At 38.3% G+C, this 26,808-nt stretch overlaps 1 protein-coding gene across 2 annotated transcripts in view; it reads left to right on the top strand.

Annotated features, from left to right (window-relative positions):
* The window catches only part of LOC109461503 (potassium voltage-gated channel subfamily H member 7-like), a 36,009-nt gene that overhangs the window by 1,049 nt on the left and 8,152 nt on the right, over nucleotides 1-26,808 (top strand). The window contains exons 2-8 of one of the 2 annotated variants that reach the window (XM_019757874.1): nucleotides 12,197-12,349; nucleotides 20,035-20,212; nucleotides 21,164-21,324; nucleotides 22,387-22,556; nucleotides 23,819-23,839; nucleotides 24,703-24,726; nucleotides 25,718-26,176. In XM_019757874.1, coding sequence (XP_019613433.1) covers nucleotides 12,259-12,349; nucleotides 20,035-20,212; nucleotides 21,164-21,324; nucleotides 22,387-22,556; nucleotides 23,819-23,839; nucleotides 24,703-24,726; nucleotides 25,718-26,176 — 1,104 coding nt within the window. In that variant the 5' untranslated portion in view covers nucleotides 12,197-12,258. Of the gene's footprint in view, nucleotides 1-12,196; nucleotides 12,350-20,034; nucleotides 20,213-21,163; nucleotides 21,325-21,485; nucleotides 21,501-22,386; nucleotides 22,557-23,818; nucleotides 23,840-24,702; nucleotides 24,727-25,717; nucleotides 26,177-26,808 lie in introns of those variants that run through there. The other variant, XM_019757875.1, reaches the window with a different exon arrangement.

Below are 26,808 nucleotides of genomic sequence, written 5' to 3'. Positions count from 1 at the left end.
TTTCTGCTTATAGATAAACATAATGACATGGAATTACCTGTGAGATCTTGTTATCAAGTTTTGCAGGTTGCCTCAAATTGCTACAGCTGTCTGGTAATAACTGCCTAGCTCTAACTGCATACAAAATGATTTCACACATCTTCATCTAGCAGAACATAACATTTCATCTACTACAGATAACTGTAGTCTGGCCTAGACTGCTGGAACTGGGTAATTTTTAAAAGTATTTCACACACATTCATCTGGGTGAAGTTTCATACTGTAATTTCCTTTACGTTTGAGCAGTTGAGTCTTGTGCCAACAGTTTGGCTTCTTTACTTTGCTCTTGAAAGAAGTACAATAAATTTAGTAGTGTTACACAAGGCTATACAGTCTAATGCATCATAAAGGGCAAGGCTTGAAATTCCACCTGCACATACAGGTTAGTGCAGGTACAATTGCAGCTGAGCAGGTATTTCTGATGTGTACCTGCACCTAACCTGTGTGAACCATACCTCAAAATTCTGAGTGGTTCAGGTGAAATTTGTCTACTGCAGGTAATCTTCAGTGTCACCTGTACCAGTGCAGGTATGCAGGTACAAACAAGTGTGATGACTACAAAGTTCTAACAAGGAGCGCGAAACCTTCTCTCCGTGGCAAAAACTCCCTCGGCAGCAAATCGTCCCTTGCGGCCGCATATTACTCGCGTCGCTCAGAGAAAAAATAACGCCGACCCCCCCACAAAACTGCGAGGGAGGCTAACAAAGTTCAACTGTAAACTTAAAACCACTGCACATATTTCATATTCTACAGTATATGTTCAAGTTGTTAATGCTATTCGTCACAGGAGCTCATCTCTACATGGGGAATTAATGATGGCGAATCGTGTGGGTGGTGAGCAATGGAACGTGAGGGAAACAGTCAGGCACAAAATCATTTTCATGCATTATTACATGTTAGTACGGGTGACATGAGGAATGGCGCCGAGCTTCGTTAAATCAGCTTTAAACGACCTCACGAAAATTACAGGAGTTCTGATAACGACAGATAAACAGGTGTGAAGGGTGATTCATCATGTGGAGTTTGCAATTATTTCATCATTGTGGAGCTATTAAGTCTCGCAGCCTGCATCAAATTAACTGTCATAAAAATACTAAAGGATGGCTTCCTTGCCTAGAGCTGATTGCATAATGTAATAATTATTAATGCATATTTTGTTTGTCAGTTTGAGGTGCCACAGCTTTTAAGTACATATATGATTTACTGGGTGTTCTACACAGAAGGACTTGTTGCTGTCGGGATAATTTTGAACACTTAGAATCACAAGTTACATTGTAATTCTAAAAATTTTCCATGAAATTAGAAAGTTTTTTGGGGGACTTGTAGCTTTTCGAAATCATGATTGCATGTATTAAATGTGCACCTCTACCCTTTTAAAATAATGCACTGGGCCTATTGCTACTATATGTAAATAATCAAGAAACCTGATGATGTCATTCAGACAGCATAAAATCTTTTTGCTATCATCTATCCACTGCGACACTAGAAAAAAATTAATATATTAATAATATGTATTTACTAACAGCAAGTGTAAGTTAACTATGGAACTTAGCTTAAAGCACAGTGGAATCAACCTTTCCCCGTCTACCACAAAATTAAGCTCCAATAAAAGTAAATGAATAGTTTCATCAGGTTGGTAAGTCACTGAATAAAGAGAATTTCTTTATATGGCCACCCAAACGTCGGCTGAATAAACCTTGTGGTTGTGTAAAAAGAATCTGTTTATTTGAATGAATTTACAGTGTTCACCAGGTATGTCTGAATCTACTCTGAGTACAGACAGAACTAAACTGTTATGCTTGTTAATAGTTTGTGCAAGTCTAATTGAAGTAAAGTTGTTTTAGCCCAACTGTAAAGTAAAATATAAGTCCCTATTAAAGTACAAAATATGTAAAAGAATTAACAGTGTTCACAAGATATGACTGTGACTACTCTGAGTGCAGACTGAAGTAGACTGTAAGTTATGCTTGTTAGTGGTTTGTGCAGTTCTAATTGAGGTACAGATGGCTGAGTTGTTTTAGCCCAACTGTAAAGTAAAATGAATATGCCATACTTTCCCCTCCTTATCACAATATTAAGTTCTTATCAATGCAGATGAATTTACAGTTTTCACAAGATATCCCTGAGACTACTCTTGAGTGCAGAGACTGTTGTGTTTGTTAATGGTTTGTGCAGTTCTAATTGAGGTACAGATGGTTGAATTGTTTCAGCCCAACTGTAAAGTATTGAATATACTTAGTACATGCCAAACTTTCCTCTCCTATCACAATATCAAGTCCCCTTAAAAATTTTACAGTATTCACAAGGTATGTCTGAAACTATGTATCTGTCTGTATCTGTATCTGTATAGCTGGTATAACCGCCTTTCGGCGTAACACACCAGCTATGTATGAGTGCAGACTGAACTATAGACTGTTTATAATGCTTGTTAATGGTTTGTGCAGTACTGTTCTAACATTGAAGTAAAGATGGTTGAGTTGTTTTAGCCCAACTGTGAAGAACCGCTCATCCACCCTTTGCACACGGGGTTGTTGTGGAAGAGACCTGACTGAAAATTTCATCTCGGCGAATCATCAGTGATCTCTCATGCACGGCGGAGAGCCTCCCGTGGAATTGGTGCTTGATGATGAATCTGGATGCCTCGTCGTCGTTTGTTGATGATTAAGTCTCCCCTTGTCGCCCATCCGCGGCTACATGCATCACTTCCTTCCAATTACGGGAGAAATGTTGTACGCGCAATTTCGCTTTTCCACATCTTCACAATTTTCCTTTTCATTTTCTACAGCGTAACGAGCTGCTTATGTGCAATTTTGTTAGTGCATGATGAGGCCGGGGCTTGGAATTATGAAATAAATTGATAATGATTTTTAAATGATTGGGAAGATCATAACTGGTGGTCATTAGCATAGATTTGAATCTTTTATTCATTATGTAATATACTCCACACAAGAAGTTTTAACCTTTATTTATTATCAATGTTATTTATTGATACATGTATATAATGTTACATGTCATTGGACATCTTTTTCAACCATTTACAGTGATGCCATATTCATTACGTAATATACTCCACACAAAAGGTTTGGACCTCTGTTGATATGTTAATATATGTGTGATATATAATATTATGCTTCTACAAAGCTTTGTATCTACAATCTACAGTGATACCATATTTGTTATGATTCTGCATTCAAAGGTTGAGCACCAGACCTGATTTATAATCTAGGTGCATCACGAAATAAAATAAAATGCCCTTGTCTGACCTTGGCAGGGAATTTTTGCCCTTGATTTGGCAGCCGACCTATGACCTCAGTAATGGTGCCATTGCATAAAAGCTCAATCATAACAAATAAGGTTCTGTTTTTAATTAATAAAATAGAAGCTTACCAATAAGTGTGGTATTAATAATGATTTAAAATCAACATCCATATCATGATCAAGGGAATGTTTGGCATTTTTTAAGTCTACACACAAAGATACAAACTAATTAAAATTATGGTAAAATATATCACTCATAATTATAATTAAATGCCTCAAAACAATACAACAAACTAATGAAGTACATAAAACAAGTCAAATAAATGTAACAAATGAAGTAAACAATGTAGATAACGAGATTCACATATCAAAGCTTATATAACATAGAAATATATTTCACCGAAATCAAGTTTCAGAAAATATAAATTATTATTACTCTTTCATACCTGAACCTCTAGACCTAACCTTCACAATGCCTTTCAAATCTTGTAACACAGATATTGGAAATATTGTATTTCAACATGATGATACATGTGTAGCTAACATTGTAGCAATGCAGGTCACCAGTGTGTCAAAAAACAATTCCCTTCCCACTATATTGGATTGTGGTCTTGTATTGGGAAATGGTGAGGGGAACGGACTTGAAGCTTTGTCGATTTTAACAGTGTCTGATATTAGCTGAGTTGGAGAATATGGATTATGTTGAGCAGAGGGTGACGGAGTCCTGTAGAGGGAGAGGATCTGTTGTCATGCCAGTTTACACACTATTATACACATAATTACTGGTTTCTTTGATTTTTCTCATCATAACAAGAACCTCAAATGGTGTAAACTTTGGTCGACCAAACAAGAAATGACTGGAAGCCATTTTGATACTAAAAAATGTTGCTGTGCTTTGTATTACCGGTACTTAAAACATTTAGAGTAGCTGTTTTAGAATTTTGATAATTATAGGATTTTGTAATACTTTGTACTACACAGAAAAAATTTTGTCATTCTGTAACTATGCTATATCATTTTAAAGAGTTACTATCCATTTGCCAGCCAAGACTAAGGTTGCAGAAAATATGTTAGACATTTGTGAACTATATACTGAACCAAGGAGGTCCAAGGAGAGAAAAGCCATTGGTGACATCTGTTCCCGCCTGACAGTTACCCATTTTAATCAGCCCTTAATTTTTCCACTTGGTTTTAGAATCAGTTTCAGCCCAAATTGAATAATGAAGCAGTAATTAATGGCTACTCTGCACCGCGCTGTGGAGATTGGCATCGATTCCCGAAGCCGAGGTAATGGCTTTTGAGCACGGGAAGATGAAGGTTTGGGTCGCAGGCATAGATAGACAGACAGGACCAACTCTGATCAGGACTCCAAATTTTCTTCCAAATCATTCTATTTTTTTTATTGCATATAATGACATATACCTTAAAAAATTTGGTAGATTTTCACTCTGTGTCTTTTCAAAGCTAAAATCTGTCTATATCACTGAATGTACACTAGTTATAAGGCCAATCCATTATTTTAGAGTCATGTAGAACTCCTTTCAAGACAAATTTTGCACATTTTCTAGATTGACTGTTACCTGGCCTATGAAGTTGTCAGAAAAATAATAAAATCATTGTTGTAGTACTTTTCTTCAGAAATGAAACATAATTAGTTTTTGCTGACATTCTACTTATTTCATTTTATACGGTGCACCCAAAAAATTTGTTGTGGACCCAAATTTTTTCAGGTTGGGTGCACCAGTGCACCTGTTCCTAAAAATGAATTTCGAGCCCTGGGTCGCATGCATGGACCGCCCAGACCTACTCCCATGCATTAGGCAGATGAAATCTTTAACGTTTGCACTGAGTGCATTGAACTTGGCCATTTGCTGCAGCATATGGAGAATTTATAGCAGAAATATGACAAGTGCATCTGGGAAAACGGAGCAATAAAACATGTGGGATCAGAGGATTTCTCACTGTGGCAAGATACGGCTTACTGTAAATGCATTTGTTGGACTGGGGTTTAGGTCTGGGTTTTTGCCATTTATTTTACGACATACAAACTTCATAGTAAGGATAACATCATTTTAAATAATCTGAATCTCATGCAATTGGAGATTAATCAAAATTTATCTATACAAAAACATCATATTAAGGATAACATAAATTTGAGAATTTCCTGAATCTCATGCAATTTAGAGAAAGATCAGATTTATGCTTTAGGATTTTATGACAAAGCATAATTTGAATTAGATCATAATTTTGTTAAGCAATTCGCAATATTTTGAAATGTTGATGTTTGCTGACAGTTTACTATGTTAGATATGGATGATTATCATAACATTATTATCATCTTCTAGGTAATTTTATATGACATGACACTGCTCCTTGTTAAACAAGCTGCTGAATTGCACATTTCAGGCATAGGAAACATAATATTGTCTAATTAGAAAATACAAGTGAATTAGAAATATTAACTATTCAAAATAACTATCATTAAGAACTATCAACTTGCAAGATTTGAAACTTCAAAACATGAAACATGGTACAATGGGTACAATTTCCTGGGTACAATGAACCTGTAAACACTCTACATAATGTCTGACAGTGTCTTCTTTGTCACGACCAGTAGAAGAGTAGCTCAACTGTTTACTGAGTTGCTAAACTAGTTCCAGATCACTTTCACTCTCAGTAACATATTGATGTACAGCCCACAGCTTAGTGAAGGTGAAAGTTTCCAGGTTGTTCTGAAGATCAAGTGCATTGTATTCCCGATGTGAGGTTGCGGCTGAGTGCATCACCATGGTTACACATGTCATCTCTGCAACAAAAAGAGCTGCAAAGCCTGCAGAAGGTGAACACTTTCAGGTCGCTGTAAAGAGCAGCACATCGTGTAGCTGACACTGCCGAAGATTGGCCACACCAAGTTAATTTGTTGCTTCTCGGATTCGCGCTGTCCATTTTTTTCCAGTTTGCAAAAAAAAAAAAACAATTTGGGGGGTTCTGAAATCTAAATTAACTGCAAAATGCTCAATGAAAGACATATTTTGTCCCCAACGGTTGAAGAAAGTCCTTTTCTTCCTAGTTCTTAAAGTTTTTCAATGTAACAATGCAATTTTGTTTCATTAAAAGTTCAAAATCTATTGTTTTAATCATAAACCAGCCTGGTATGTTCACTTCATGGCTCATATTGTAACATTTCCTGCTAACATGGGGTGCGTTGGCCTGTTTTTTTTTAATTTCGCCCTGTCCCTTCATATTTTTTCTGAAAAAATCAGAGAAACAACAAGTTAAGTCGGTGTGGCCTAAAGAGCAGCACGTCGTGTATCTGACACTGTTGAAGGTTAGACGAGTTCCGCGTGTGATTTATCCGACCTTCTGGCCCGAGATCCCATCACGGCCGTCGTTTTCTCTGTCCTTTTCTGGCTGTCGGTTTGATGGATTCCAAGTTCAAGGTTGTTGGGACGTTAGCTGAACCAGTAACACTTCCGCGGGATGCAGAATGCTCGTCTCAAGTCTGGTGTGAAGCCCTGATTTATTGGAACGAGATGCTCTTTAAACTGAAAATGTCATTGTCGTAAATTTGAAGTCTTCAACAAGTTGCTGTGTTTTAATGTGCAGAGCTCAGGTGCACTGGTGCGACTTTAAGCTGAAATGTTTGGTTCACAGAAAGATTTTGATGCACAACACAAAATGACTTGTTAAGTATCAGACACATAATTATGTCAACTCTGTTTCAAGTTTTGATAATATGTAGAATAGAATTGCATTCAATTTGTTAAATGTCATTTTGAATTCTTGATCATTGTAAACAAAATTTTGATACTAGCACTCAATAATCCTAATCAGCAAAAGTAATGATTTTACTTTACTACAAATTCGTAATTTTGGATGTACTGTGATGTAGAGCAGATTTGTGATTTTGGATAGATGCCATCTGAAATGTTTTGCTTCATGTCCAGCCCTAAAATTTATCCTCTGTAAATGCGATCCCATCTTCTAACATATGCCCCCTATGCTATCTTATAGCCCCATAATTTACACATCAGCTACATGTACTAAAAGAACACATTGTCTATGAATGAGGGTTACCTATCTTTCCCCAGGAGAATGGCTCCCCCCTTTGTGGCCTTGTCCATATCTCATCTCTCCTCGCTCCTGTGTGTCAGAAGAATGGCAGAAAGGCCCATTCTTTCCCCGGTAGTTAGGCCGGATTGCGCCGGCTGTGTGCGGTAGATCTGGTCCTTTGTAACCGCGTCGGCCAAAGCCGGTCCAGACAGGTTGATTTGTGGGCACCCAGTAATGCTCGCTAACAACTTGCCAGGAGGCCATACAGATAACACACTATAAATATCAGCCGGCAAACACACAGAGAGCCAGCCATAGATACTGCCTCTCCTTTCACAATCCTTGTCAGTATCTGTACAGATGGAGATGAGGCTATCACTCATGCGGGTACAGAAGTCTCGGCGTGGAAAGTTTTCAGTCACAAAAGTCGCCCGCTGGCTGGGGAACATGTTCAGGGCTAATAAATGTCTACAGGCTCACAAAGGAGAAAAATGGCATCTCTGACAAAAGAGTAGCGTATAAGTAAGATGCAGAGGATCAATCATGTATATGTGTGAACAGTGTCTAATAGTAGACATAAATAATACCAGTTACTTTCTTGTCGTGAGAAAGAACTCAACTGACAATTGAGATGCGTACGTGCGTGAATAAACGTGGCATGATCATCCCAGGAGCCTGTTTGAATAGGGAAGATGTGCAATGATGAATTTGATGTCATGTTACGATGACGTGTGCTAGAAATGTCATCTACACTAGAAGGTCACAACAAGGCGTAAATGTTGGGCCTCGTTTATGCCTGGCTTTTACGAAGTTCATTTAAATAATTTGCCAACTGGAAAATTCGTAAAGCCAAAGTGATTTAGCCAAAGTTGATTTAGCCTTTCAGTTATGGCCTGTTTAATAGCATTAAAATTCTAGACGTACCCTTTACTAAAAATGTTTATAGATCATCTAAATAATTTGCCACCAGGAAGAGTCATAAAGCTGAAGTGTTGTTGATTCAGCCTTTTAGTTATGGCCTGTTTAGTAGCATTAAAATTCCAGACATACTCTTTACTGAAAGTGTTTCTAGTTCATTTAAATATTTTGCTAACAGGAGGAATCATAAAACCAAAGTGTTGTCGATTCAGCCTTTCTGTTATGGCCTGTTAGCATTAAAATTCTAGACGTACTCTTTACTAAGAATGTTTATAGTTCATTTAAATAATTTGCCACCAGGAAGAATCGTAAAATTAATGTAAAATGTTGTTGATATAGCCTTTCAGTTATGGCGTGTTTAATAGCATTAGGATTCAAGACGTACCCTTTATTGAAAATGTTTCTAGTTCATTTAAATAATTTGCCACCAGGAAGCTTCAAAGAATCGTAAATGTGAAATGTTGTTGATAATAGCCTTTCAGTTATGGCCTGTTAAATAGCATTAAAATTCAAGACATACCCTTTACTAAAAATGTTTATAGGAGCTTTATGAGTGCCACCTTGAGCGCATCTTGCGAACACCCCCTTCAGCTGCAACACTTGAGATTATTGCAAAGTGTCAGTCTGCAGAACTCATCAGAAAAGCTCATAAACCACTTGGTATTGATCCACCAGAGGACACTGTCAGAGGGCTTAGCATTACCTGTGCAGGAATTGAAAACAGTCAGTACTGTAAAACCTGAAATATTTGCGGTACCAGTATCTTTTAATAGGAGGCAAAAATCTGAAGGTTCTGGGTTCAAATCCCTGGTATGCCCCCATGAAAAGGCACTTAACACCTATATCCTTACTTAAAAAAAGGTGAAAATGAGTACCTAGCTTTGGATAGGGATGTTGTCTTGGGTAGAATATTCATCAGGAGGTCCTGTGTTTGAGGAGTGCCATTTAAGATCCCACCATGTTTATAAAAAAGAATAGGGTCTTCCCGATGTGAGTGGTTCAAACTTTACTGTCTAGTCTCTGGGTTGACATCTTGATATCTTGAAAAGGTGATAGTCACTTGTTATGTGTTTGTATCTTAATTTGAAGATTAACAAAATCTAAAACTCCTGCACTCAAGTACCTCTTCAAAGTCAGCACCAAGGACAGATGCCATTGTTTTGGTGAGGTTCAGGCAATGACATATTGAAATATCAATCTGAAAATGAAGCGAAAAATCAGATTGTTGCTAAATAAATATGGTGATAAATTGGAAATAAGGAAAACTGATAATTTAGGCTCATTGGGGGCATTCTCAGTCTCTTAATCGTCTCAATTTCCAAAGCCAGACCCAGACTGTTATCCTGCGGCACAAACTGCACATTAAGGATGACATCTGTGCACACATTGATTCTGGCCTGCGTCCCAAAACACAAACTCCCAGTCTGACAAATGGGAAATAATATTTGACACTTTAAGCAGCTAGTAACGTCTGCTTTAAATTGGGAAGTTGCTAAGAGCCTTTCATAAAACAAAATCAGATTAGTGAAGGTGACGTCTGCGTAATGTAACTAGGAGAACAGCTTCGAGGCATGACACACCAGTTCTGTGTTTTGGTATGCACATGCTGTTTCATTGCTGTGTAGGTTGTATTTTGAGCCCTGACGTCATATTGTCATGAAGTCATCAAGAAATTAGTAATTGAAAGCATCTGAATCATTAGTACTCTCACTTAGATACTACAATATATATCATAGACATGTTAAGTGTTTGTCTTTGCAGATTTGGGGTCTATATACATTGTATCAATCAATCAATCAATGAAATGGTGTTTTATTCATAAAAAACATGGACTTTGCAGCCAACGGCTGAATTATGTCCAGTTGTCCATCCAAATCTATTACACATTTATTTACATTTATTTACACAGGCATTAACACAAATATCACATCATTATTCACGACGTCTTTGACGTACTGTGTCTAAGACAAAAAGTGACTGTTCAATAGATGGATCATACACAGATAGATCATTGTAGGACAGCTATTCATGATTAGTTTGTATGCCCTTTTCATATAGAATTCCTTTGATATTAAATACAGTTCTTGTGGGGGTTGCATCACTTCGTTACGAAGTCTGCGTGCGCCGAGCAGAGCTGCCCTTACACGGGACGCGTTAGTCTCTAACGGGGGAAACATCAATTTCACACTGAAGGGTCAGAACTCCTGCGACAACGATGGAACCGCTATCCCTCATTCTCCCCGTCTCTCATCCCCCACTGAGCAGTAAGGCCTGGGGAAAAAATGTTGTGTTTCCTGACAAACCCTAGAAAATACCGCCGACCCTATCCCTTTTTTTTGGGGTGGACCCTTGCAACGGACACAAATTTTTTTAGCTGATCAACCTTTTCTAGCTCCATGATATGACACCTCAGTGATGAAACATTGTACAATTGGTTTTCCAACATTGACATTGAAACTAAGTGTCCTCAACATTAAAATTAAGTGTCCTCATGCAAGTTTTACTTGTTAAACTGATGTAATTGTATTAGTTGGATCACTATGTAGATATTGCCAAAGTCTAAAAGACAAGAAAGAAGAAAAAACATTATATATAATCCGTCCCTACCGGCCCTAATTTTTTCAGGACTGAAACAGGAAACAACGTTTTTTTCCTAGGTCCTACTGATTGATCTGACCCTTGCAGGGGTCCTCACGAAAAAGTCTACGGTCACCAGTTTTTTTCTAGGGTTTGTCAGTCAACAGGAAACACAACATTTTTCCCTAGGCCCAGTAGCTGGTGTGAGCAATGTGCAGACCTGAGCATAAATCCGGGTAATAAAATTTTCCGGCGCTGCGAGCCGTTCTTCTGGTACATAAATCGCTGGAAAGTTATCAAAGGAGGACAAAGCACCACCGTCCCAGGATAGTGCCAGGGTGGCACAGTGGAGCTCAAATAGTAGAAAGCGGGTACATAAATTTTCCTCTTCAGAGACTGTAGCGCTGCACTTCTGGGCCAAAGTTTCTTTTAATTCTATTTTTATTTTGCAAACTATGGCTCTTTGAATAAACTGGTTATTAATAGTATCAGTAGTTGTAGAGTTCAAGCTTTGTTCCAGCACAAGAAAGGAACTCACCATAAATTTGATATGGTTAAATCTGAATATGGTTATTATCAAGTTTCTCTTTTGCCCAGGTTACAATATATTCCTGGCTTATTTAGAATGTGCAAGACTTTGTTTAATGACAAGTATTATACCAATAATTTTGATTGAATACAAAATAGCAGAGGGAGCGAAAAATCAATGTACTAACAAAATTTAGCTGTGAGGAAGGGAAAAATCAATTAAAAACTATCGTGTCCTCCTTATATGTAATCTGAAAATTTCTCTTAGATATGCTATGAAAAAACATTGAGCTGAGATAACTTGATTAATGGGTCAGAAGATGGAAGCATTGTTTTTGATATGTCTGTTTGCATATTTACTTTTGTTTCTGTAGTTACTTTAATAAGGTTAAATGAAATCTAGAACTGCTGAACCAAAGTAATTCTCCAAATCAGCACCAAGGACAGGTGTCATGGTTTTGGTGAGGTTAGGCAATGATACTTCACAGAGACATCTTTGACTTCTTGTCTTCTATTTCAACTGTCAAAAATTTACAACAAAAAAAATTGTACTTCAAAGAGGTATGATGTCTCTGACTAGTTGTTTTCTATTTGTTTAGGGATATGAGTTCTCTGACTTGTTATTTTGTGTTTTTCTAGGGAGCCAGTTTCTGTGTAGTGTGCTGATAGCTCCGGTGACTCTGACTTGTTGTTCTGTATCTATTCAGGGAGCCAGTTTCTGTGTAGTGTGCTGATATCTCTGACCTGTTGTTTTGTGTTTTTTAGGGAGCCAGTTTCTGTGTAGTGTGCTGATATCTCTGACCTGTTGTTTTGTGTTTTTTAGGGAGCCAGTTTCTGTGTAGTGTGCTGATAGCTCCGGTGAAGAATGAGAATGGTGACGTGGTCATGTACATCATCAACTATGAGGACATCACAGATGCACCCTTCCATAGCGACATGGGGCCGCCAGCCAATCACAGGACACCTTTTGGAGCATGTAAGCCAATCATTCTCTTCTTACATACATGTAGCTTTCAAATATGTGGGGCTGCCAGCCAATCACAGGACACCTTTTATTTGGATCTTGTTAGAGAATGATTCTCTTCTTACATGGGACAACAAAACAGATGATCATGATGATCATGATATTAAGTTTTCAAGCTGTTGCAACAAAAATCTTCATACATTACTGTAATAATATTTATGAAAGTCCAGTCAACCACTCTCCACAAAATAGAAGAAAAGATGGAATATAAAAAATGGCAATTGCTGAAATTTGCTAGACACCTATGATACATGTAGGTATTATAGTGCTTTGGTATTTCATGCTTATTTTCTTAAGGCTGTGTAGAAGCAGCTTTAAACGGCTATCAGGTTAGTAAGACTGGGGACAATCCATTCATGAGGCTAGTAAAGTAGCTTATCAACAAGCTAGCACAGTCAACATGCATGTACATGTAATATGGCTGGAACTATGGGGAAAACTGCTTAGTTAGTAATAGTTGCCATCGTTTCAATCAGCATTGCGTCAACAGACTGGATATGCCATGCAAAATAAATCAAGCAACTGGATAGAGTCAGACGTTTCTAGATAGTGTAACACACTATATTTCATCAATAAATGATGAGAATGAGTTCAAAGACAGTCTGTACTATCAGAGTGGATACGTCATGTAAAATGAATCATTGAAGTAACTGGATAGGTTCTCAGAAGAGTCAGACATTTCAGGCAGCATCCACTATTTTTCATCAGTGGCTGAGAATGAGTCTGAAAACAAGTGCAACCTGCATTTGAATTGATTACCAGTGAAAGTTGCACCAGATGTTTGAAATACCAATAATTGTATCAAATTAAAACATACAAAAGGTAAACTTATTTACAAACAAATTAGGCTTAACTTGGATGTTAAAACAGTTGTTACATGTACGTCAGACTTAAACTATGAGTGTTCGAATGAACCACTTTTTCTTCAATGTTTCAATCTCTCTCAAGCTTTATAACACCTTGCTGACAAACCTGTAGTTGTGTTGGTTTGGCCAGTGATGATGAGTGGTTGTTCTTGTGCACATCATCTATCACATCTGCTGTTAGTTTCCCAAACACAGTTAAAAACAAAAAGTGTTAGTTAGCATCTCTCTTGAGCTTTAGAACTTGTTAACATTTTGCTGAGAAACCCGTAGTTGAGTTGTTTTGGCCTGATGATGAGTGGTTGTCCTTGTGCACATCATCTATCACATCTGCTGTCAGTTTTCCAAACGCATTAAAAAACAAAAAGTGGCCAGTGTTTCTCAGTGTTAGGTGGCATCTCTCTTGAGCATTAAAACATGTTAACATTTTGCTGAGAAACCCGTAGTTGTGTTGTTTTGGCCTGATGATGAGTGGTTGTCCTTGTGCCCATCATCTATCACATCTGCCGTCAGTTTTCCAATCTCTGGTGGCCTTGGTGCCGGCTGTGTCGTGACTCGGCTGTGATGCAGAATTACGGCGTGACGGCAGAATTCATCTCCATGTAATACCTGAAATCACACCTTATAGCCAGACCTTCCAGCCTCAGACAGTTTCATAGTTCAGCAACAAGTATGTTGGCAGGACATACTGTGCCTGAGTGAAACCTGTAATGTATTGTGCATGGCACTTTGGCAGAATGCATTTTATATAATGGCAACATCCCATTTACAGTTTTCAGATACTGTGTCATAAATTTTAAAGATATTGTCTGATATCAGACAATATCTTTCAAGTAAGAAAATAGATGTAAGTGCCTTTCCCAAGGGTAAAAACTGTAGCCTGTTGGGATTCAAGACCAGAACATTCAGATTCTTCTTGATAAGTTGAGATGAAGTCATCTAGTTATAAACTTAATTTAAAAGAATATTATAACTTGTCTGTGTATGTCTAGAAAAGTCCAACAGAAGAAAAAAAAATCAAATCTGTGTTGTATAATTTTTGAATTAGATTTGCTATTTCCTGAATGTCAAGGTCACTCAAGGTCATCTTGTAACCTTCAGTTCTAAACTTTATGGCCTGACCTTTAAAACAGATGAGATTTTGCCCAGCATACCTGCACTGGGTAATACCCACCAGGTCTAAGTGAACAGAGTGACAGATTGCATGGTTGAGAAAAAATGGAGATTTACGCTCCGGATTGCTGCAGTGTTTTATTGGGAAGGGCGTTGTGTGAACGACTTTGTGAGTGGGGTTGACATCGGTTTGGTTGATGCATGCATTCTGAGAAAGGAATTGGCAGAGCAGGCCATTATTTCATGCATAAAGACACACATGGAGAGGCATGGATTAAGCTGGCCTAAAAGCAGGTGCAACATATTTTCAAGGCCGGAGAAGCAAAATTTAAGTACACAATCTTTTCTTTTTTAATCTTCAAGTACTATTTTTAAGTACTTTTTTAATCTTCAAGTACTATCACATTACAGTGTACATGTAGATGAAAGTTAGACATCCAGGTAATGAGGTGCAAAGAAAAACTGTTATTCAAGCAACTGGATATAGTTTTAAAATTCAAGGGGCAAGATTTTTAAATTTCCCAGGGGAGCAGCCCCCCCCCCCCAACCTGCAATGATTGTTGTATTTGTTGCTTGACATGATGTCAAACAAAATTGAGATGACAGAAAAAAACTCAGGCTGGCTAGAACTCTGATGTGACCCACAGAACAGACTTGCTCACAGTGGCCTTAAAGGCCTCAGATAAAAATGTTGAGTTTCCTGTTTCCCGACTGTCCCTAGAAAAAAAGAATGCAGACCCTATGCAGCAAGTTTAAACAGTTTAAACTTGCTGCATAATGACTTCAACCAACACAGATGAACTTTCAAGATAATGCAGACCCTAGCCTTTTTTGTGTGTGGACTCCTGCAAGGGAGATTATTTTGAGCTGACCAACCTTTTCTAGCTGACAACTGAGTGATGAAACATTGTATAATAGGTTTCCCAACATTGACATTGAAAATTTAAGTGCCCTCCTGCAAGTTTTACTCTGTTAAACTGTATTGTATAAGCTGGATCACAAGTTGGATCACTAGAGATTGCCAAAGTCTAATAAAAAAAGAAAAAAAAGATAATCCCTACCTACTGATCATAATTTTTTCAGGACTGAAACACAACATTTTTTCCCTAGGCTTCGTGTGATCCATCGAGTTTTCTTGCTGTGGCCTAACTAGATGTAGGCAGCTGAGAGTAGTCCGGGAGCGCGCGCCCGACGCCCTAATTTGTCTGGCCGGGTTCCAACGCGCCCATTTTCGGTATTGTTTTCCACTGACAGCTCTGCTGGCAGGTGTCCCAAATTTCCTCGGAAGACGCAGCTGTAAAATATGAAGCGATGTTGGAACGACTTATAGAGACGCATCTCATCTGTTTCTGGTACATCAATACACATTGTGATGTCTTTTATAGGCAAAAGAGGATGAGCTTTTGCTGTTTATGATAGACAGTACATCATAACTAGTACTAGTGTTACAGTAAAACTAATGGAAACCTACATAATGTACTAAATTGTGTTTCAGGTTTGTAGGAATTCGATTTTATGGTGATTTTGCACACAGCAATATACATTGTACAAATTGCTATGTCCTTTTGGCAAAAGAAGATGAGCTTACTGGCTATGATAGACATAATTTTTTGTGCACTGGTTCTGTCAGTTGTGCAGTACTGCGCACCAGTCTTAGCCAACATGTCAGACTCCAACATGCGCAAACTGCAAGTAGTGCAGAATAGGGCATGTAGACTATTACTGAAATGTACTCCTGATACACCTACCAGGCAGATGCATCTAGATCTTGGTTGGCCGACTGTGAGAGAGAGATTCTTGAAAAGCACTTTGGTCATGTTCTTTAAGATCCTCATGAGTCACGAACCACAAAATATTTACAACTCCCTTTTGCCTGTTCATGCATCTCACAGTCATAATACCAGATCTTCCGCACATAACTTTAGATTACCAATACCTAAGTCCAACAGCAGAAAACGCTCATTCCTGTATCGTGCAGTCGTGCTCTGGAACGATCTACCATCTGACGTTAAGACACTGTGCGATGTTATCAGTTTTAAGAAAGCCGTTTCAAACAGTAGTAGTGTCACCTGATCCTTGACCCTTGCTCGCCACTTTTAAATTGTTTATATCTATGTGTATTTATTGTTGATGTGGTGTACATGTATGTATGTAATGTATTTTTAAATGTTTCCACTATGTTGTAATTGCTATAATGTTTGAGCCTTGGAAGATTAGCCCTTCGGGGCTAAAAGGTTTCGAAATAAATGAAAATGAAATGAAATAATGTAGACAGTTACTGTATAAAACGGATGGAAACTTACTGAAAATGTTGTTTTAGATTTATAGGAATTTGATTTTGTGGTGTTTTTGCACACAGCAATATACAAATTGCAATCTTATTTTGGCAAAAGAAGATGAGCTTGCTTGCAACGATCGAAAGTGTATGATCAAAATGTAGACAGAGTAAAACAAATAGGAACATGAATTAACAGAAAATTTTATTCTACTGCTTCAAGTTGTTAGGCATTTGAAGTAGTGTTTTTGTATGCACTGCAATGTCTTTTTGGGAAAACTGGATCTGATTGCTATCTATGATATATTGTAGGCAGTTATGATGTTGAATTTGAATCTTTGTTTTCATAAAGTTTAACATAAAAATAATTTGTGTGCTGCAGTCAGTGTATTTTTTCCCTTTCAGTTTTAATACAAAATTAAGAGGGTTTATGAAGATTTTAAAGAGACTCCTGTGAGATTTTGAAAGAACTGCACTTATAGAACTGAAGAAAAATGCATCTACAGCAGAAAATAAGCTCAATATTTTACACCTGATAGCAGCAAAAACGTCAATATCATCTCAGACAACAGTCCTTAGCAAGACCAAAGCTGACAATAAATCCATGAAGCTAATACAGTCCAGCAGGATTGTAACTTATTTCTTTCTGTGCAGATATCGACAGAATGTGCCAAGTTAAAGGTCGCCTGTGATGGTGCCAAATTTAGCATGACCTAATTGAATACAGTCTATTGCTTTGCAGCATTTGAATTAATGATAAAATTACCCAATTCACATTGATGCAATGATTTTCTGAAACAAATTTGTTCAAGATTTGATAAGTTGAACGCACAGTTAAATAGATTTTAAGATGTACTGACTTACAAATAGATTTTACTAGTTTAAGAATTGCTTAAAAAATTGGCAGAATATGTTTATAATAATTTTGCACTGTATCTGCAAATTTTCAATGCAAACCTTCTTCTTGAAACATACCAGTATGAGCTGATAGGGTGTGGCAAATGTGAAACGAATGCTGAGAAGCCAGCTGTTGACATCATTTTGTGGTAATGATAATTATTCTTAGTAGACCATAACTTAAGAATAGTATGACTTTTATTTAACACTAATGGGTGTCCTAATAAATAAATAAACAAACAAGCAAGCAAGCAAACAAACAAGCAACCAGATGGGATTCAAACCCCTCACCCTAAGGTTCAGAGACCGCGTTGCTCCGCCCGCTTTATCGTGTCTTCTGAAGAGCTTCTGAATCATTGAGATCGATCCTCCTGTGGCAGCCGCATACATCAAGTGATTTAGATGTTGCCAATCGAGCCTGGATGTAATTGTTAGGTGCTAAAGACTGTCTCCTGCGACTCTGATCAAATCAGGCTCATTTAAGTCTGAGTCTCTTAAAGAGATACTGATGAAGCGAAGGTGGGGCAGGGTTGGGGTTTTTGTTAACTCTGATCATGATGATTTATTTTATCTTATTTTATTTCATTTTCACAAGGATGTATGGGCATTGGAATAGCAAGCACATAATGTTGTTCACCAAAATAGCGCATAGAAAAATCGGAAATCAATTTGAAATATGACATCCACTTGCAATGCAACACTTTTATTCACAACACAGCTTAGTATGATGGTTTCTTTCACTGACCTGCAACTGGACTCAAGTGTGCTCAATCATTAAAAAAATGCCCTTTTCTTAGTGCAGTACTAACATCATCTGCCAGTCAATTTCACTTCAATCTACTTTAACTTGTTGTACAAGAATCTGTAATGTCAAGGATGTATTGGAACACTGGAGACCTAATTAACTACAAACAGGACAGTGTATCAATCTCTTCCCTCCTGGAGAGCTGTACATGTCTTCATCTGTAGCCGGAGGATTCTTCTTCATTTACTGATGTTATTTTTAGTCTAGATGATACAAGATTGCTTTCGGGGTCGAAGTAATTACCCGAATATGTTAAATCCACTGGGGAAGGCTGTCTCATCAGCCTTTATATGGTACATGTGCAGGGTTGTGGCTTAATAAGCAGATTCATGGCTTGCATGGCATGGTGCACTGTGGGTAATACTTCAAAGTTTAAGACCATCTCTGTGAAAATGCTTCCCTCGGTGATTTAAAGTTTTCCGAGTGCTGAAAAATTTCCATAGTGTAAAAAAGTTTTGCTAGTGCAGAAAAGGTTCCACAGCAATGGAAAGTTTTGCCAATGCTGAAAAAAGTTTTTTAAGTGCTAAAATCCTCTCCTTGATGCAGAAACGTTTTCCTTGGTGTAGAAATAGTTTACTTCGCACTGAAATGCTTTCCTTGGAACTGAAATAATTTTCTCGGAAATGAAATGCATTCCCTGGCACTGACATGCTTTCCTTAGAACAGAAGTACTTTCCTTGGTACTGAAATGCTTTCCTTGGTACTGAAATGACTCTCTTTGGCTGAAAGAATCCATACTTCCTAAATTTGGAGTGGTGCAGAGCTAAAATTTGTCTGGCACAGGTAATTTTCACTTGATATGTCGGTGAAGGTTAGACATCCAGGCAATAAGATATGCCAAATAGCAGTTACTCTAGCAACTGGATATTTCTGGAAACAATCTTCAGATGCACCAGTGCAGGTATGCAGAAAAAAGAATTTCAAGCCCAGAGTATGTTTGGAAACAGTAATCTGCACATACAAGCCTGGAAGGTCAAGGAATGAGAAAGTAGAAGGATGACTGAGTATAATAGAAAGGAGTGTATTTCCCTTGATGATAAACTACCAACCATTACTCTAACATGCCTGCAGTATAGTCAGGGATGCAGGATAATGCACACATGTAGTATTGCATTATATACCCTTGTTGATAATATTTCATTTCAGGTAATACCCATGTGCAGTTTCATCAATATAGATAAAAGTCATAGTTGGGTTCAACTTTGCATCTCTTATCTCTGTGAAAGATTTAGATCCTTTTTGTGAAATTCTTGTTTTCTTATGATGAATTTGTTGCAGATTGTGCCTAATAAATTACAACACAAACTGCCATAAGGCAACTTTTTGATTCTCACCTCTCCAGAGTACTTGGGTACTATTTTCAATGTGTCTTGCTCCTTATTATTACTCAATGATTTTAATGGTCAATCTTTAAGTGCTGGAATGAATAAAATTACAAAAAGGTGTTGCTTGATACATAAAAATCAAAGCTCAAAGGAAGAACAAATTGAAATTGTAAACTGAGAAAACAAGTTTTCTGAACCCTGCCTAACAGATTCTTTGTCTCAAATTTTCCACAGTGAGTCCTGCAAAGCTGTCTGCACTGAGGAGGGACAAGAGGAAAGACAACATCCAGAACAAACTGTAAACTGAGAAAAAAATTTTTTAACCCTGTCTGACGAATCTTTTAAAAAATTTTCCCCAGTGAGTCCTGCAAAGTTTCGTTTGAAGCTGTCAGCCCTGAGGAGGGACAAGAGGAAAGATGACATCGAGAACCAACCGTTCGACGACCCCTTCCCACAATTCCCTCTGAGGCCGCTTCACCCTCCAAACGTCCTCTCCGTAAGGGACGAGCATCACGCTGCCACCCCTCCCACTCAGAGGTAAGGGTCTGCATGGGGGGATCCCAGAAATTCTTCGGTTAATTTATAAAATAGGAGGGCTGACAACGCTCAATGGTAAATTAGGTTGGGGAGCACTATGCTGCAAACCCTGCAAATCAGAGGTAAGGGCAGGAAGGAGGGTCTGCATGGGGGATCCCAACAACCCTTAACAGTAGATTCAGCCAGGCAGGTAATACAGTACCATGCTGTGACCCCTCCAACTCAGAAGATACCACGACTATATAATAATCACGTCTCTGTTTCAGGTCATATTCACGTATCTAAGGGTGACACCCTGTCTATAGTTTCCAAGTCTTGTGTCGGAAAAAATATCGCCTGAAAACTGTCCGAGATTTCCAGCCTGAAATTTTATATATCTTCATTGTTTTGCAGTTATGTTAAACTTTATATTTATGTCTTACATCTAAGGTAAATGAGCCTCCCTTTACTTTGATATTTGCTTTCCTTAGTCCCTCCCCGTGTCGTGAAGTGTTGTTCAGTGAGTGCCGTTTGCACCTGGTTTCACCCTCAGTAAGTTTGGAACAGAATTTTTATGTTGCTTTTCACTGCTTTTGTTTTCTGTTGCTTTGCTATTAACCCTTTTGATTTCACATTAGTTTTGTTTTATCCAATAGCTTTGTAGTGTGTTACAATGTAGCTGTGTATTCCTGAATCACAATTATACATTATGTATTAGAATGAAACTCCCATTCTGGAAATCATATTTTATATTGGGTGGCTGTCTGGACATGCCACCAATCTTGTGCCCTTGTCACTAACATGAATTCCTCTCTTAACTCAGGTGAAAATGAGTATTGCCTATTGTTCTTTGCATTGGTGGTGACATAGAAATAAGCTGAAAAACTTGACTGTGCCTTCACCACAAAACCCTTAATGTATTGTGTCTTGTCACTGGGAATAAAAATAACTTTCCTTGTCCTTCTCCACAAGGCTGTTGCCGATCCAAAAGGAGGTGGACCAGCAGTCGTTATCGAACGTGAGCCAGCTGTCGTCGCGGGGAAGCATCTCCCGCAGCCACGGCTCAATACGACGGGCATCGTCACTGGAGTGCCTTGACCGAGATCAGAAGAGGGACTCAAAAGATTCCGAAGGTAGGAGGAGAACGTACTGCTCGATCGTCTTAAAGGCATACTCTATAGCAGGACGTGTTACTTAGCACCTTGTGCCTCCAGTTAAGAGAGTGCCATTGAAACTGTAAAGAAATTGATGGTGTATCATAAAGGGTACCTCAACCAAGATCAGAGGAGGGACTCAAAAGATTCCGAAGGTAGGAAGAGAACTTCAGAATCTGTACTGTGGCCGTCAATGGCTGAATTGTCCCATTCATGATGGACAAAATTTTGGCGCGATCTGTCCTCTTTGAGAGACAAAATTGGTGTGTAAAGATATGAAAAGTTAAACTAAAATTGTTTGAAAAAAATCATGTTTGCATAGTTTTAACTATGAGCAAAAATGTTGTTTTAATGTCACTGTAGAAAAATATTTTTGAAGAAAATTTGTTAGTACATCAGAATTGGTGCCTCTAGAGGATACTATTATATAGCTGTGTGGCCCAAGGGCCATACCAATGGTGATGGGCACTACCCTTTACATATGCTTCACATGGTGTGGGAAGCACTGCAAGTAATCCTTACATAGACACCCCTTCCAGACACTTTTTACCCCGATGCCTCCTGGCCACACACTAGCTGAAACACCCTCCTCCAAGGATGCCCGTAGCCAGCATTTTGAAGTGGGGGGGGGGGGCTCTTCCCACTGTCTGAGGAACCAAAAATTTTGAAAATCAAACATTCTGAAATGGCATTTCTTGCAGTTTTGTGAGGATTTTAAAGGAAAAGTCAGACATAACTTTGTATTTAATGACAAAGTGAGCGGTTTTTCTACGATTCTAGCCCCGCTGGAGATACAAATCAGTCCATCTTTTGTCTTTTAAAGAAGAACCTTGGACCTAGATAAAATGTGTTCCTTTCTGCCTTCTTCCAAACCCCCCTGGCTACGGGCATGCCAAACCCCCTTCTGTTAGTCCCTTGCAGCAGTTGACTATACGACAGGATACTGCCTACTGCACACTTCCCCCTCCTCTCTCCACTGTCTCTCCTTGCTTTAGGTCCCTGGCAACCATCTCAAACCACCTATTCCCAACTCTACGTCAGATTCCGACATCGCCAAGAACAAGGTGAAGTCAGCCACCAGTCTGGTGAACCTGACGGAGAACTTGGTGATCCGAGAGGAGGCTGGTCCTCCCAGTAAAGCCGAGCGTTTCCTGGGGATCGGGAGTGCCGCGGTCACAAGGAAACCAGGAGTTACAAAAAAAGTCACACAGGTTAGTACCATGTACAATGTAGTCTGTTTGACAACACGAAACTAGTGCCCTGCATGTGGGGGTTATCATAATCATGGCTGTCACCGATACAAAAGGAAAATGAGTATTGTCCATTGTCCTCTATTGCCTATTGTCCTTTATAGTCCTGTTCAGCATTTGCCTGAACTGTAGCTGTTCTTGCTGCATCATTATAGATTCTATTACACTTTGTAAAAATCATTCATTCCTCAGTCACTGTATTTTCATAGATTATGTACTACTAACCAGTTATTTTTACTGCAACAGTGGTGACAAAAAATACTTCTGAATCTGTTATGCTTTGATCAGAGATTCTTTGGGCAGAAGTGATGATTCGTGTGATTATTTGTTTGATGTTGCTGACCAATGAAAACAAACCAAAGTTGAAGTAGTTGACCAATCAGCTTACAAAGATTTTCTGGGCTTTCTCAATCACATTTTTCAGACATAACTAAAAGGTACATACAGTATGTCCTGCTGTCATGTTTTAATCTTATGTGCCATAACTCTATCAGTCATGCATATGTCTTCTTCAAACCTCCCATTTCAAATTCCACAACAATTTGATTATGTTAAGTAATCTCTATGAATTTGGCATACTCACAGTTCTGATTTTGAACTTGCATTGGATTTGAGTTTTAACATAATATTGTGTTGGGCTATTCTAACTTCTCTCATATTCTCCATTCTAATTATAATATAGTCCTCTGGGTTTGAACTACATTTAGTACGAATTTTGATTTCTAATCTTTGTATGCAATCATGTGCATATACTGAATATTACCATCTAACAATTTGGCATACTCACAGCTCTGATTTTGAACTTGCATTGAATATATTTGAGTTCTAACATAATTGTGTTGAACTATTCCAACTTATGTCATTTTAATACTCCTCTGGGTTTGAACTACATTTGATACATATTTTGATTTCTAATCTTTGTATACAATCATGTACATATTCATAACATTACCATTTAATACTTTGGCATACTCACAGCTCTGATTTTGAACTTGCATTGAATATATTTGAGTTCTAACAGAATTGTGTTTTACTATTCTAACTTATCTCATGTTAATACTCTTCTGGGTTTGAACTACATTAAGTACAAATTTTGATTTCTAATCTTTGTATACAATCATGTAACTACATATTTATTCAGAATATGATCATCTAACTTACACCTCTCCTGTCCTGTATTATTGCATCCTCACTCTTGTGTTCCTCTTACACCGCACCTCTAGTGGACAATGGGGAACATAATGGTCAGTGTTCAGTGTACGTTAGTGTCAGTGTCGTTCCACAATCAGATGTATCATTGGTTGTCATCCCTAGCATCCTCCTTTGTGTTTGTACATCGTCCAATCAAAAGTGCTGTTACATTTTGACCAAAACAGAAGACTTAGCAACTGAGAAAACCTATGGAAGGCAACTTTATGACAATGGATAATTGTTCATGAGAATTTCTTCAGCAGAAAAGGTTGTCAACTTGGCAAAACCTGGCAATGTTTTCTTTTGAAAACATTTCTGTTTTAGTCATAAGCAGAAAAACTGCTGTATAACCTCAAGACTTAGCTTTAAACAAATCTTGCAAAGTCTCTTGAAATTTGCACCATATACCGTGAAAACTTAGTAATCTGTTTTACTGATTGTCAGAAAATTCTTTCCAAGACATGCCAGTGTTAAAAGAAATGGCGGCACAAAACTAGTAACTACAAGCATTTTTCTGTTAAAGAAGAAATGAAACATTATGATTTGAACAACTTGAAAACTCTGAGACAAAACGTGTACAATCATGTAGTTCCTCCATCCACTTTCTTGTCCTATCAGCAGACCATTACATAATCATAGGCAACGTCATACAAACCCTGTCTGTATTAGAAACCTACATGTAGCTCAGTGTCCCCAAAATTATCATAATCATAATTGTTTTTCATCAACATCTAGATAGGTTTTAACCTGAAAGTAGATTTAATACGTAGGTAGCGACAATGCTTTAATAACAGATAGTAGCCACAGCCTTTAGATAGGGTTTAGTGTTAAATAAAAATTAGATGTTTAGTTTGACAGTATTCAAGAAGACTTGAGCAAATGGAACAATGAAGATATTCTTTATAATCCTTTGTAGATGCCACCTTCCTCAGGACAACAGGTACCAAGTCACTTCATATGCATCTTGTAGAGAGTGAAAAAGGAGGAGAGTAGAAAAGGCTGGGGTAGTGAGCTTAGATCATCTAGGTCTGCTGTGGCAAATCTTAGTGTCGATTGCTCAGCAAGTGTCTGTTTTGATGTTTTTCTTACTGCCAGGTTGCATTGGGTTCAGGAAGACAGAGTACACTGTTGTTTTTGTTGAAATTTTCCCTATTAAGTCCTGCTTTACGTACATGAAATATTGAAATTTAGTGCCAGTCTTCTTCGGCCTTCACTTTTTCAGAATGATTCTACTGCGATTGTTGCATTGAAGAATCTTCTCTATTCTTATGAAGTTTTCAAGACAATTTCTTCCCCTTTATATAAAATACATCTTTGAAAATAAAGTAAGAGAACTTCATGGGAATGCTCTGTCAACCTGAACCCTTGTCTATTTTGAGAAACTTGTTCCAAGCAGGAAAATCTGCTGGTTCTTTAAACCTAGAAAAAAAATACAGGCCGTTGTTAAACTCAGGGCAACAGATGACAAGAAAAATCATAATTGAAATGGAAACAAGAAAAAAGAAACACACAACGCGTTCTCCATCTGTCCATCACTTTATTCCCTCCTCATATATATACTACCATGCCATATTCCTTCATCATTTTGGTGTGTTTCCTCGCACAAGTGGAAAGGCTACCTGCGCACTAACCTGACGTCCACAAACAACCTACCCTCGCAGTGGACTGCATGGATGGTCGTGCTGGTTTTTGTGAGCGGTGGTGAAGTGTTGTGACGGTGACGTCTTGGAAAAAAAACGCAGTGAAATTTTTTTTTTTCGAGGACCAAATTAACCCTTTTCTGCTAACCCGCACCATTTTTATTTGACACGGATGAACATATTTAACCCCTGTTGCTGACGACTGACGGCTTGCATTTTGTCCTACCACCCCCCTCCTTGTTTGACATGCTACAAAGATGATGGCATTTTCCGGTGTTTCATGTCTTGCAGGTGTTATCCCTCGGAGCAGATGTTTTACCGGAGTACAAGCTTCAGTCTCCCCGCATCCACCGCTGGACAATCTTACATTACAGCCCTTTCAAGGCAGTGTGGGACTGGATCATCCTACTCCTCGTGATCTACACTGCCGTCTTCACTCCGTACGTCGCCGCCTTTCTCCTCAACGAGGACGAAGCGCGGGCGAAGATGAACCGCGATCCGGATACGCGGAGGGACTATGGTCCATCAAACCGTTACGGGGACCCCTTGGTTATTGTGGACCTCATAGTGGACGTGATGTTCATTATAGACATCCTTATAAATTTCCGGACCACATATGTTAATAAGAATGACGAGGTGGTGAGCCACCCGGGCAAGATTGCGGTGCATTACTTCAAAGGATGGTTCCTTATAGACGTGGTGGCAGCCATTCCTTTCGACTTGCTGCTGTTCGGTTCTGAAACAGATGAGGTAAGACACAAGCTTTCTCAGAACTGTCTATAGTATGTTTTGAAGTACAGAATCTTGTTTGCCATACTAATAGGCTCTATCCATGGTGCTGAAAATATAGCAACACTTGAACTGAAAAACCCGAGTTTTGCACAGATGCAGTACATTCAGTCAACGTGCTACATGACATTATACTGTGCTCTAATGCTTTCTTCTTTTATTTCAGAATACTTTGTTACTGTAGAATGGTTTATTCATTTTATTATGACATTAACTATATCACAACATTCGCAGCCCGATTTGATGAAGCGATATTACAGAAATTGACTGCAAAATATTAAAAAACATTTTCTACACAAGTTAAAATCAATAGCAAAAGATTTACGGTCAGCATAATCATTCACATATACACAACCATTCTGTTACTGTACAGCAAACAACAATCCAAACCATGACTTGTTCCCTTTTTGACTTCCAAAAATTTACTTTATTTGCATATCAATCAATAGTTTGTGCCTATAAACCTGCATTTCCCCTCTGGTCTCTCAGTCACTGATGAAAGGTAGTGGATACCAGCTGAAACGTCTGACGTTTTCAAAATTATATCCAGTTGCTTGTCAAATGAGTAACTGTTTTTTGGCATATCGTATTAC

The sequence above is a fragment of the Branchiostoma belcheri genome, unplaced genomic scaffold (assembly GCF_001625305.1).
Source record: "Branchiostoma belcheri isolate BF01 breed outbred unplaced genomic scaffold, Haploidv18h27 scaffold93, whole genome shotgun sequence".
In the NCBI taxonomy this organism is placed as follows: domain Eukaryota; kingdom Metazoa; phylum Chordata; class Leptocardii; order Amphioxiformes; family Branchiostomatidae; genus Branchiostoma; species Branchiostoma belcheri.
The sequence above is the reverse complement of the archived record's forward strand: the minus strand, read 5'-3'. Positions and strand labels throughout refer to the sequence as shown.